At 48.7% G+C, this 12,897-nt stretch overlaps 1 protein-coding gene across 2 annotated transcripts in view; it reads right to left on the reverse strand.

Moving 5' to 3' along the window:
* Nucleotides 1-12,897, reverse strand: part of LBH (LBH regulator of WNT signaling pathway) — a 31,430-nt gene that overhangs the window by 11,575 nt on the left and 6,958 nt on the right. For both annotated transcript variants that reach the window (XM_059188704.1, XM_059188703.1), the window contains one exon: nt 11,277-11,379. In XM_059188704.1, coding sequence (XP_059044687.1) covers nt 11,277-11,354 — 78 coding nt within the window. In that variant the 5' untranslated portion in view covers nt 11,355-11,379. The remainder of the gene's footprint in view (nt 1-11,276; nt 11,380-12,897) is intronic.

The raw sequence follows: 12,897 nt of genomic DNA on the forward strand, positions 1-12,897 counted from the left end.
AGGATTTCACCTCATTACACAACCTTCTAACAAAGGTGAGAGAATCCACTCTGTCCCGTAGAGTTGGGGAAATCAAGGCCAAAAGAAGTGATGTGAGTTTCCTCCTGAGATGACAGAGTTCTGTAGGAGCAAAGCCAAGATTAGAAACCAGTTATCCAGATTTGTAGCCCATCATCCCCTGTGCTGAGATGTTCTGAAATGCCATCGCTGGTTATGTCCAAAGAACACCTAAGTGACCCAAGACCACACTGCAGTCACGTGTACTCCCCCGTCTGAGTGGCTCTAGTGCCAGTTTGAGTCCACCTGCTTATCTACTCTCTGAAAGAATTTGGAAAAACTCTGTGTCCTTCCACATGTTCTTAAACTGACATCTAAAACTCCTGATATATTACAAACATGAACATTTTCTTTTCTTTTTTTCTTTTAAGATTTTATTTATTTATTTGACAGAGAGAGATCACAAGTAGGCAGAGAGGCAGGCAGAGAGAAAGAGGGAAGCAGGCTCCTTGCTGAGCGGAGAGCCCGATGCGGGGCTCCATCCCAGGACCCTGAGATCATGACCTGAGCCGAAGGCAGAGGCTTTAACCCACTGAGCCACCCAGGCGCCCACAAACATTAACATTTGAAAATGGAATTTTTATACCACTCTTTTAAATGTACCCAATGTCTCATAAATTCCAAAGTAACTTGGTATCAACTATCACCCATGAAAAAACTCATGAACAGGACACCTGGGTGGCTCAGTCGCTTAAGCATCTGCCATCACTTCAGGTCATGATCCCAGGGTCCTGGGATAGAGCCCCATGTCTGGCTCCCTGTTCCACAGGGAGTCTGCTTTTGCCTCTGCCCTTCCCTCCCCAACCCCCCTAACTCATGCACTCTCTCTCAAATAAATAAAATATTTAAATATTTAAATAAAATATTTAAAAAGATAAAAAACAAACTCATAAACAAGCTCTAAAATCTTATTCTTTTCTCTGCTTGAAACTGTATCTCCATCCTACTGTTCATTGGAATTTTAATATAAGTTTTTAGTCATTAGCTTTTTTCATACTTCTCTGCAATAGACAGTCACATATACAAATGGACAGTTAATATTTTTATGTCAAATGACCCTAAGGCCTGTTAGCAACAACAAATCTGGACTGGCTCATGGCAGCTATGTAACTGATCAATAAACATACCGCAAGTAATTGTTCCACACAAAGGTAATCTTTTTTATTGGTTTCTTCATGTGATAGATCGGCGGGATTTTATGGAACTTCCTAGGCAGTAGCATTTTGAATGGCCCATTTGTCTGATGACCTTCTGGTTTCTACACCCTAGGGAAAGTCACCTTAAAAGACTCAGGAGCAAGAAGCAGTTCCTTCTCTTATAAAGGGGGTGGGGGGGACGGAAGGGCAAGCTTGACAAGAAAGTAGGCAAAGAACCTGGGGAAGCCCGGGTTCAGGAAACGGGATTTTCAAACAGCAACACAGGGAGGCTAAAGATGTGGGACTAGGTTTCGCGAAAATACTCTCTGCTGTCACATCCCTTCGAAAATTTCCGTGAACCCCAGGGGCAGCTGTCCTCTGGTTTTAACACTTTGTTAAAACATCAAGTAGTATATACACGGAGCATTATTAACAAGTAATTTGGCCTGAGAACCTCTGATCTCAGGCTGCCGAGGAAAACAGCCAGAAAAGATACTAAGGCTTCAACTGCCACATGTGAGGGGCAAATGACCAAAGAATCACAGGAATCATGATTGAGTGTTAGCTGATCTTTAGGAATGCTTTCATCTAGAGGATACGAGAGTCGGAGAGAAGAAATTCCTTCATGATAACAATAGTGATGCCAGTCTCCGGAAGTTGGACACCATGGTAATTAACGCCTACTTGTCCACATACACAGGATGGCTCAATTATCTTACTTACTTGTTTAAACACATAAAAATAAAACTCTGTATCACTACATAGATGGAAAACTAGTATTACTTGTCATAAGCAGTAACCATAAAAATATACTGCCATTTCTAAAGTTTGTGTTAACACCTGAACGCACTTTGTAAACCACCAGGAATCTGCGGACCCTACTGGAACACTGGCTTGGGCTGCTTACTTGTTGCAAAGAACCTGAGGTTTGCATAGTTGTTAGGTAAAAGGCACCTGAGTTCTGGGCCCAAAACTTCTATAATGCTCAGATCTGCTTCTAAGAGCCCAGTCCATCCTGGATTCCAGAGAAGCCATATTTCTAAACCATGACCATTCCATGAGCCACACGTGGCACCCCAAGAGAGCATGATGGCTTAGGGGACCATATTTGCATCTGTCCAAACGTCATGGGTCTCCAGGCAGAGATGATATCACTGGTCTTCCTCAAGGTCACTTGGTGTTCCATTGTCATTAACAGAATAAAGGAGACAAGTAGGACAGTTGCCGACCCACATGCATCTGTAATCCAGAGTGTGTCATTATACCCAGGAAGGGACAAAAATATGATCACCAGCTATTTTGCAAGGCTGGCTAAGTGCTGCCTAACCATCATTAGTTGTTATCGTCTCTGCTCAAAATACACAAGGAACAAACTACAAGAAGATGTACAACATCGCCTAAACACTCTGAAATAAACCAAACACCTTTCTGACTTTTGCCACAGAGCGCTTTCATGATCTCATCTCTATAGCTTTTATACCCCTGAAGTTCTAGGTGCTAGAGCTTTCCAGGTGAGAAGATTCTCTTCTAATAAACCCTTCTATTTGTTTTCTGTCTTTAAAGTAATATATAATCAAGAAGCTTAATGATGTTGAATCTCTTTGAATTAGTACTTCCAAGAATTTATTCCAAGGAAAGAAATCAAGTCTATGCAGAGATTCATGTAAAATAATGTTCAGAGCAGTGTTCTTTGCAGGAACAAAATATGGCATAACCTAAAAAGATTTGGCAGTAAGAAGTAACATGTAACAAAACGAAAGGCCTTTTTCCAAAGAAAAACAAATGGACAGAGTCACAAAATTATAGTAAGTGAAAAAAAATTTACTAGAGCATACACATATTTATCCCAATTTTATTTTTTTAAACATAAATGTATAAAAAATACTAGAAGTTGGGTGCCTGGGTGGCTCAGTGGGTTAAAGCCTCTGCCTTCAGCTCAGGTCATGATCTCAGGGTCCTGGGATCAAGACCCGCATAGGGCTCTCTGCTCAGCGGGGAGCCTGCTTCCTCCTCTCTCTGCTTGCCTCTCTGCCTACTTGTAATCTCTGTTCTGCCTACTTGTAATCTGTCACATAAATAAATAAAATCTTTTAAAAAAAATACTAGAAGTAAACATACCAAAATATTTCAGTGACAGAAATATGGGTGGGTTTTTGTATTTTAAATTCTTCTAAATTTCTAAAAGAAACCAGTATTATCTTTATAGTTATAACACACACCACTCACACACACAACTTTTGACTTAGAAACTGTCCTAAGACTCTACTCTGAGAAAAATGTATCAACTATGGACAGACTGATATATAAAGTTATATATAAATCATCACATAATTTGTAAGAGGAAAAATAGAGATAATCTAAAAGTTTTCAACAACTGGAGAATGGGAAAAAGAATCATGTTTTAGGGGCGCCTGGGTGGCTCAGTGGATTAAGCCGCTGCCTTTGGCTCAGGTCATGATCTCAGGGTCCTGAGATTGAGTCCCGCATCGGGCTCTCTGCTCAGCGGGGAGCCTGCTTCCCTCTCTTTCTCTCTGCTTGCCTCTCTACCTACTTGTGATCTCTCTCTGTCAAATAAATAAATAAAAATCTTAAAAAGAAAAAAAAAAGAATCGTGTTTTTTTTTTTTTTTAAGATTTTATTTATTTATTTGACAGAGAGAGATGAAAAGCAGGCAGAGAGGCAGGCAGAGAGAGAGGAGGAAGCAGGCTCCCCGCTGAGCAGAGAGCCCCATGCGGGGCTCGATCCCAGGACCCTGAGATCATGACCTGAGCCGAAGGCAGCGGCCCAACCCACTGAGCCACCCAGGCGCCCCAAGAATCGTGTTTTAACTTTAGGATCTAATACTGTACACTTATTAAAAATTCTGGCTTTGAAGCATTTTTAAGATAAGTTGAAATGATGAGATGCTGACGACTTCCACACTGGTAAGTAAAAAAAAAAAAAAAGCAGAACGCAGCTCTGCAATTTTGGCTATGTGAAAATATTAAGGGCGCTGGAAAAGATGCTAAAATGTGAACAGCTGTGATTTGGGCAAGGTGAGATCACGGTGATTTAGAAAACAAAAAGGTTAAAGAAAATTAAAATTCCATCCTGGGCAGAGGTTATGAAGACATGGCCAGTGTCTTCACAGTTTGGGAAGTAACTTTGAGAAGTAAGCAAGAGGACAATAAAATACATACTCTTCAATGAAAATGTGAAATTACTGGGAAAAGGAAGAGAAAATTTTCCTATCATCTCAGCACTCCATTCTAAAACAACCCCTATTAACATTCCACCAGCGGCCCTTTGGTCATAAGTGAGTGGGTGTGTATACATGTGTGCACGTGTGTGCATGCGTGGGTGTTCGTGTGAGTGTCTACAAGTGTGTGTGTATGAGTCTGAGTCTTCAGCAGGCACCTGGGGCTCTGTCCACAGACATCAGTGGCTGAGCTCAGTGCTGCCCACACACTTTGGGCTAATAGTGACCTACTAAATCAGAGCTTGTATGCAGGTGTATGTCTGGAAAAAAACATTCGGGAATTTGGAAAGTCAAGGATGCTTCTGAAATCCACAGGGTGGACCAGTGTTCTACAAAGTAAAGGCAGGACCCAAGATCAAGGTATATTATTAATTCCGTCTGAGAACCACCTTCAGATTCAAGTTAGGTTAAGGTCAGACCTAGAAGTCAACCACCTCTGAACTTAGATTTGTGAATGCCCTTCAGGCTCAGGCCAATTCTACTTCGGGTGAGAGATCCAGAACCTTCCTTCCTGTTGGTTCCAATAATATCTGTGGCTGAGAAGCAAGCAGTCAATGCTGCTTCAGCTAAATGCTTGGGTGCCTCTTCTCTATAGTTTGCCTAAAAAAGGAGTTTCTGACAGTGCAGGCACCTAATGCTAGCAGTCAGGGGGCCAAAGGAGCTCCCAAACTTCCTTTAAATATAAAATGCTAGCTGAACAGTAGTCTGGAGAAACTTCTGGCAAATTAATTTTCTTCTAAGAAGATCTGTGCAATAAGGGACCTCCCCCAGCCAAGGAATGAAGCAGCAGACACGAGATCTGATTTGCTGATCAAGAATCCCCCTGGGGTGGGCAGGCCACAGGTGGCAGAGGCAGTCCAGCGTCTCTGAACTGGAAAGGAGTGAAGGCTTGGCAACGCTGAGCCCCATGTGAATGAGGGCCTGTCTTCATATGCTCCCAAGATTATTTCAGGACTTGGACCTGAAAGATCATTTCAGGACATTCACTAGACACCCAGGAATAGCTCTTGGCTCCGGTCACAAGATTCGCCACCCAAACTCATCCCTTTCCCCAATGGTACAATCCTCCTTTCTATTCAACTTCGAAGTCTGGGCCGATGTCAAGAAGACGCTGATGCTTTAAAAATCTCTGCCGTGGCATGGCTGTGGGATGGCCTCGGTAGAGGGATAGCTCTGTGTGCGGGAAACGGACAGGGGAAGGGTCCAGTGGACCCCTGCGAGCTCAGGACACAGGGGCGCAGGAACAGAGCAGTCTCAGACACAGCCCCTGGCTCCGGGCAGTGAGGATCGCGCCACCACTGGACAGGCGTCAGGCCTAACACAGGCCCTTTGAGAGAAGGCTGGGCTGCTCGGTTCTAGCGTGCAACACGTTGGCCGGGGAAGTGAAGAAAGCTTGTTCTCTCCCTGGCCATGCGACAGACTGTTGTGACCACAACGTGTGAGCTGTTGGGGGGGCTGGGGGCTCCCCAGGGGGCTGATTCCAGCCTCCTGCAGGCCCTCACCCCCTGGGGCACTCTAAAACAGTGAACAAGATGTTTGTGTCAAGGCTTTGGGCCTAAGAAGGAAGGCACTGGGTCTCTCAAAGGAGAGCTGATCTGAACGAGGTAGGCACGGACTTAGAGGCCACGTGTGTAGACACATGCCCACTCAGAAACGAGGCGCTCCTTGGGCTTTGGCCCCAGGTGACCCGAACTGCCTGTTTTGCCTCACCTCGTTATGAGCTGTACCAGGGAGGGAGCGGAGCGGAGGGGGTGGGGAGAGGAGAAACAAAACTTGCTGCAATTCCAGTAACACGTCGTGGCCACAGCTGGACGTGTCCTGCCAAGTGCTCGGCAATTTTAGCTTTATTTCCCTCCAGGGACAACAGAGGCTTTTCAAGTCTGATGTTGTAGAAGATGATTTCCTAGTGACCGTGGGACTTCCGTGAGGCCACGCGGCAGAGCCTCCCAAATTCTTGAGAACATGTGGGGTACCACCCCTGGGCCTCACCAGGCAGTGGATGGGTCCCCCCCGGGAATGGCCTCCTGAGCAGGGCTTGTCGGGGAGGGAGCTCAAACCTCTCTGAGCGCTGAACCCTGGCCGGAAGCTCGACCTGTCATGTATTTCAGCACATGCATTTGCACCGGTGGGAGCATCCAGGGGGAGCCAGACTCGGGGGTCTTCCTAAAGAAAGGCTCCACACAGAGGGGTTTCCAAACCGAGGCCTAACTTTAGAGATTAACCCGAGCCTGTTCGCTGAGACAGGACTTGCGCTTCTGATAAAGGGAGGCAGCAAGAGGGGGACGGGGGATCCCACTGCTGTCGGGCCTTGCAGAGAGAGGAGACTGAGAGATCCCATCGGGGTGGGGGACAGCTCTCAGCCGGCCTAGTGCTCTACCCCGGTCCTGAACGCCCAGCTCCGACTCAGGCTCTCAGACTGCAAGAAGCAAAGGACAGAACTGTGGCAAGAGGTCAGCCCCCACCCCCCACTCTCCCTCCTCCCTCTGGTGCAAAAGCCAGGCTATCCCTCCTCCAGTCTTAGGAAGAAGGGGAGGAGGCAGGGAAGTCCTGAGCTCTGCAGATCAAAGGCAAGGCACAGGACACAGAAGGCTGCGAAGAGCAGAGCGAGCTCCTTCTCCGGTGCCTCCTCCCTGCCTTCCCCCGCTGCCTGTCGGACTGCCGAAGGGATGTCAGGGGGCAGGAGTACGTGACCAAGAACAGCAGAGGGGATAAGGAACAGCCAGAGATGCGCCAGCTGATCAGAGAGGAATTTAAAGAGCCTAGAGAAGGACAGAGCTATCAGATCTCCATCCAGATGCTAGAGAAGGGACAATTTTAAATGCAAACCTAGAAGCCATACCTCTCTCTAGAACTTAGTGAGAATGGTAAGACTGCTGAAGGCTCACTGTGCTGTGCCGGGGGCAAGTCAGGGAGCAAGGCCAGATTGCCGAGAGCCCTTGGGTCCGGGCCATGCTGGCATCTACAGACAAACGCTCAGGATCCTTCCCCACGCAGGACCCAGGCCAGGTCAGCTGCAGCAGGAAAAGAGACCCCATCAGAGAGGCGAGGCACTCCAAAATGCTTCCCTCTTAGATCCTCCGGAGCCAATGGAGGGCCCCACAAGGCAGCCGCTGACCAGTGCTTCCTTAAGTTGGAGCCAAGGAAGAAGGTGTCAGCAGGAGATGCTTTGGTGCCACGAGTGGGGGTACCATGGGAGGCCCACAGACTCCATGAGGGGAGGGAGCTGCCACCATCGGGGATCTGAATGTCCTCATGGGGACCCTCCCACTCAGTCCAAGTGACCCGGCGACTCCCCACAGCCCACCCAGAATGTCCTCAAACTTTCATGTAACTGTTTACTCACACCCTCAGCAAGGTGCCATAATTCATGCCTAGCAGGTGTGCAGACATGGAGTTCCCATACCGAGCTGACTCTCCAAATAAATGCTAAGATGAAACCAGGCACTGGCTCTGTTGACTTTTATAGATGCTCACAAAACAACACTAACTCCCAAGCACGAAAGGTAGGGCTGACCCAAATTTTCCAGGGGATAAAGATATTTATCCAAAGCCTTGGTAGGCCTGAGCTGGAAAGACCCTTTAAAAATCCTAAAGCAGAGGGGTGCCTGGGTGGCTCAGTGGGTTGGGCCTCTGCCTTCGGCTCAGGTCATGATCTTGGGGTCCTGGGATCAAGCCCTGCATCGGGCTCCTTGCTCAGCGGGGAGCCTGCATCTCCCTCTCTCTCTCTGCCTACCTCTCTGCCTACTTGTGATCTCTCTGTCAAACAAATAAATAAATTCGTTTTAAAAAAGAAAACGAAACAAAACCCTAAAGCAGAAGCAAAGATGGCCAGCTTTCAGATCATCAAACTCAACCTCACCAAAACAACCACCATTCACTTGGCACCTGTCTGGAAAGGCCTGGAACCAGCAAGCATCTTGGGCTGGGGAGGCTGATGGGCACAAAGAAGGAAAGAAGGCCTCCCCTGCCCTCAGAGCCTTGGGCAGGACCCGCAACCACAAAGGGCAGGGCGGCATTACTTCAGAACACAAATGCCACAGGTGTTGAAAGAAGAAAGAGGTCACATCTGGGGCAGAGAAATGAGGAAAGCTTCCTTCTTGGGTATATCTGGAAGGTGGGGGAATGACTGACAAAGTCCAGGGTGCCTATCCATTTTACAACCTTGTCTCAAGGTCAAATCACAAGCCTGAGGTTCTTTTTTATCTGCCAAGTTGGGATTGATGTCTCCTTCCCACTTTCAGTTCCTTGGAAAAGCAGGGCCTGGTGAAAGCCATGTACTATTATTACTGTCTCGGGAAGGATGCCAAGAGCAGAGTTCTGAGATGTCCCGCCCCAGATCTGAGCCCAGCCCGAGCATGCACTGGGGATGGGCTTGGGCCCGCGTAGTCCCGGCCAGTCCCCAGAGCTCCAGCGGGAATGTGTTTAATTGCATGACACGAGCTCTGAGTGGGCCCAGAGGATATTGGTCATATAACAATTGTTGGATCAGCCGGCTGCAGAGCCCAGCAGCTGGCATAAACCGGGGCAAGCCAAGGGGTATCTGGGTGTGCAAGAAAATTAGATTACAGATGGAGTTGCTCTCTCCCGGTCCTAATATTCTCTCAGGGCCCAGCCCCAGTCTGACTGGCCAAGCCTTCTCACGGCCGTCTGTACCTGGACTGACCATGGCCTTGCGCCGCTGCCCCAGACGGCCTGTGTTCTGGGTATTATGCCCATGTTGCTCTCCCCGGGAGCCCTGGGCCCTCCACCAAGCGCCCACCGCAGCATAGTGCAGACAGCAAGCACCCAGGACAAATGATGCTCTCCCCCTTCCTCTTCAGCAGGCAACCAGAAGACCTTCCTGAAATCTGGTGACAAGAGCGCTTTGAAGCTCCAGGTAAGGTATTTTGGAAGTGGACAGTAGCCCTCGCCCGGGCAGCAGGAACGGATTTCCCAAGGGGCCAGACTCTTAGGCCAGCTCCACTAGGAAGAGTTAGGGCCCTTTCTCAGGTGGCATCATGACATCTGGGGAGCCCGGAGGCGATCGGATGGTCGCTGCTGCGACCACAAGTCAGCCTCCCCCCACCAATGGCGGTACGTTCCACGCCCTTCACCTGTCCCGGCCCTCACTCCCGCAGGGTGGCCCGAAGGTGGAGACAATGGCGCGGCAGGATGTGGCACCTTGATCCCGGAAAATGTTCAAAAGGAGAACACAGAAAGCACACACAAGCTATACTGAGACTGTGTTTGGAAGCGTTCTGTGATGGAACGCTAAAACCCAGAACTGAGAGAAAACCTCACCTGTAACCACAAAGAGATTCGGTCTGATTCAGAGGCTTGGAAACTGGTATCCAAAAACACCCTCACTGGTGGGCCAGGAAACTTCTACCCTCCCACAGGCTTTGGGGCCTTCGATGGTCTCTCTCAGACCCACTCTGGGGGCAGAGGGTAGAAAACCAATCAGGAAAGGGTATTCCCCCCCACTTCCCTCATCTCCTCAGGCCACATGAATACTTCTTTCCAGCCAGCCAAAGGGGCTCGGCCAGACCCTGACACCGAACAGAGGTGCCTTCCTGAGCCTCCCCGTCTGAGGTGACCCTGCTGTCAACTACCAAGTTACCTCACACGAACTCAGCTTTCACCTCAGCTCTCTGATCAACCTTCCCTGAGTCACACACCCACAGCTCTCTGTTTCTTCCTTTACAAAATAAATGCCCTGGAATGGTTCTACAGAACGACTAGCCAGAGCCAGTCTAGATTCTAAGCAAGAACCAGCTCGAGGTCCGGACCCATGACACACCGGAAGAGCGAGGCTTTGCAGTTTGGGACTACAACAGTGTGAGCCTGTTTCTTCATCTGTTATACAGAGCAAGAGCTCCCGCCTCAGAGCTCTGGTTGAGAGTAAATGAGCACCATCTGGAAAGCGCCCGGCTCACCGCAGACATTTAGTTAGTATCTGCTGAATGGGCCCACGAGCCCATTCATCTTCCTTCCCCAAGCCAAGCACCGTTTGCACACAATTTCCCTAGCTCCAAGGTCTTCCCTTAAAAATAGACTCCTTCCCCTCCCACATGTAAGAACCTCGGGACTCTCCTTGGAAATATGAGCAGTTCACGTCTCCAGAGACAGTAAGGTGTCGTGTAGCTAGCTGGGGGGCAGCAGACGAGCGCACTGCAGGTGAGGAAGAGCACTGTTTCAAGAGTCTGAAGGTCACATTGAGGGCACTTTTTGAGGTCCTCCTGTATTTTGGATCCATCACATAGGACAATGTCTAATCTAGACGCCAGAAATCACACCCCTGAGACAGCTTGCCTCTGGGGAAAGGGCTCCTCAATTCTACGTACTCTGAACATTAACTCTGTGGGCCTCAGTGGGTCAACCATCACCTGAGGAAGAAAGCAGCATTCCACTCCACCAAATAACCTCTCCCCATAAGCTACCCTTCGAGGTGATGTTTCTAGTGCCCAAGGCATGGCTGTGAAGGGAAGCGCTGGTCTGGACTGACTGCTCAAATCACATCTGCCCCCCTTGCTGCTGCCAGTGTGAGAGGCCACAGCAGCCAGGATGACTAATGAGTGACATCGGTTCACGCCTGCCGAACCCTGACTGTGTCCCAGGCACCGTGAATGCCTTCCACACAGCATCTCCTCAGGTTGAATCTTTACCACAGTCTCCTGAGGTAATGACTATTGTTGCCCCATTTTACAGACAAAGAAACTGAGGCTCACTGGCATGAAGGGAGTTTCCCAAGGTCGCACAGCTGTTCCAGGTGGCACTGGGATGCAGAACCACATCTGCCTCCAGCCCCAGCGAAAGTCACCAGGCTCTGAAGTGCCGGAAGGACCCCGGGATAGGAAAGGACTCACCTGATAGGAAAGGCCGTCCTTTCGGGGGCTGAGGCCAATCTCCTCCATGGATGGGGTGTTCATCATCACTTCAGTCATCTCGGCGGATCTCAGATAGTCGGGGCTGCCAAGAAACCCAGACCAAAAGTCAACAAACATGCGCGCTTTCACATTCCTATCCTTGGTGCTTTCTGCTGTTAGATCAGGGGACTGTCTGGAGGCAGGATGAGAGGTGTTCAAAACAGAACTCACAGAAAAACAAGCTCACACCCTGAGGAAGTGCCTGGTAAGCCACGGCATCAGGGCTCTCAGCCTCCCCCAACAAAGCCCTGAAACTGCTTGGAAACCTCTCTGGCAAACCTCTCTTCCCTCCTCTCCTGTGCAAGTCCCCACTGGCACAGAGAGACTCTGGATTTTCTTTTAAGTGACAGAACTAGAAAAAACCGAAACAGTAGGTAGCTGAGTCCATCTGTCTATATTAAAACCAATTCAACCCGTCTCTAGGGGAACTGCATATTATTATTACATAATGATAACAAGTCCGTCTCAGGGAAACCAAGTCCAATAATGCTGCCTTCCCAAATTCCTCTCTCTCTTTCTCTCTCTCTCTGGTGTTCGTTTTTGCAAAATGTCCCACTTAAAGCCCCAAGGGGTCAGCTTTCTGCAAGCTTCACATCTGCCATCCAACCCCCTTCTCTAGGCTGGCCACAGCAGCTGCAAGCTCGAAGCCTGAAAAACATCCCCTGGATTAAAAGCCTTAAGGATGCCCAGACTCTGATTGCAAAGGAAATTTCCAGAGGGGCCAAGCTGGCCCACCAATGGCTGACATGTGAAAGTGCTTTGTACTCTGTAAGCAGGATACAAATGTTCCATTATCCTCACACAAACCACGGGCACATACAGGGTCCGGAATGCATAATGCCAAATAGTACATACCAAAGTCAGTGTACTCCCTACACAACACCCAATATTTTCACCATCATGCCTTTACACACAGTTACAAAAAAAGAAGAAAAATGTGGGCAAGGCTTTAGGCAGACTGCATCTAAGGAAACAGGGGTTTCCTTGGATTCTTCTTCATTTCATGCTTACTACAACGAGTAGAAACAGCACTGGATTTGGAAACAGAAGCATTAGGTCTGGTGCAAGCTCTGCCATTCAAGAGCTGTGTGATCTTGAACAAGCAATACAACCTCTCTGAGCCACAGGTGCCCTGTTTCTTACCATAACGCTAATAATGCATATATCAGTTATGCTAAATGGCTAATCTCGGGTGGAAAAACCATGGCAAGCTATTAAGTACTAACCAACTATAAAATAATTCCCAATTATTTTCTTCCCCTTACTTTCTCAAGGGATAGTAACTCTGATGGGCCCTAACACCCACCTTGGCAAATCTGGGGTGGCCACTAGCACAAATCTTCCAGTAGCCTTCCAAGTCTTACCCCACATGGCACCTGGCTGCTCACTCGCCAGGGAGGTGGGAGGGGAGGGGCGCCCCCAAGGAGGGGGTACGCAAGCCTCACGGGTAGGGGAATTTTTACTTTGTTCTGAGAGTTCATTTCTCTAAACAGAGCCAAGGTGGGGGAGGAGAGACAGATGCTGGGCTTCCGGCAAGGGTTAGCGTCAGGAAGGGGGGGGG

The sequence above is a fragment of the Mustela lutreola genome, chromosome 9, assembly GCF_030435805.1.
Source record: "Mustela lutreola isolate mMusLut2 chromosome 9, mMusLut2.pri, whole genome shotgun sequence".
Lineage (NCBI taxonomy): Eukaryota > Metazoa > Chordata > Mammalia > Carnivora > Mustelidae > Mustela > Mustela lutreola.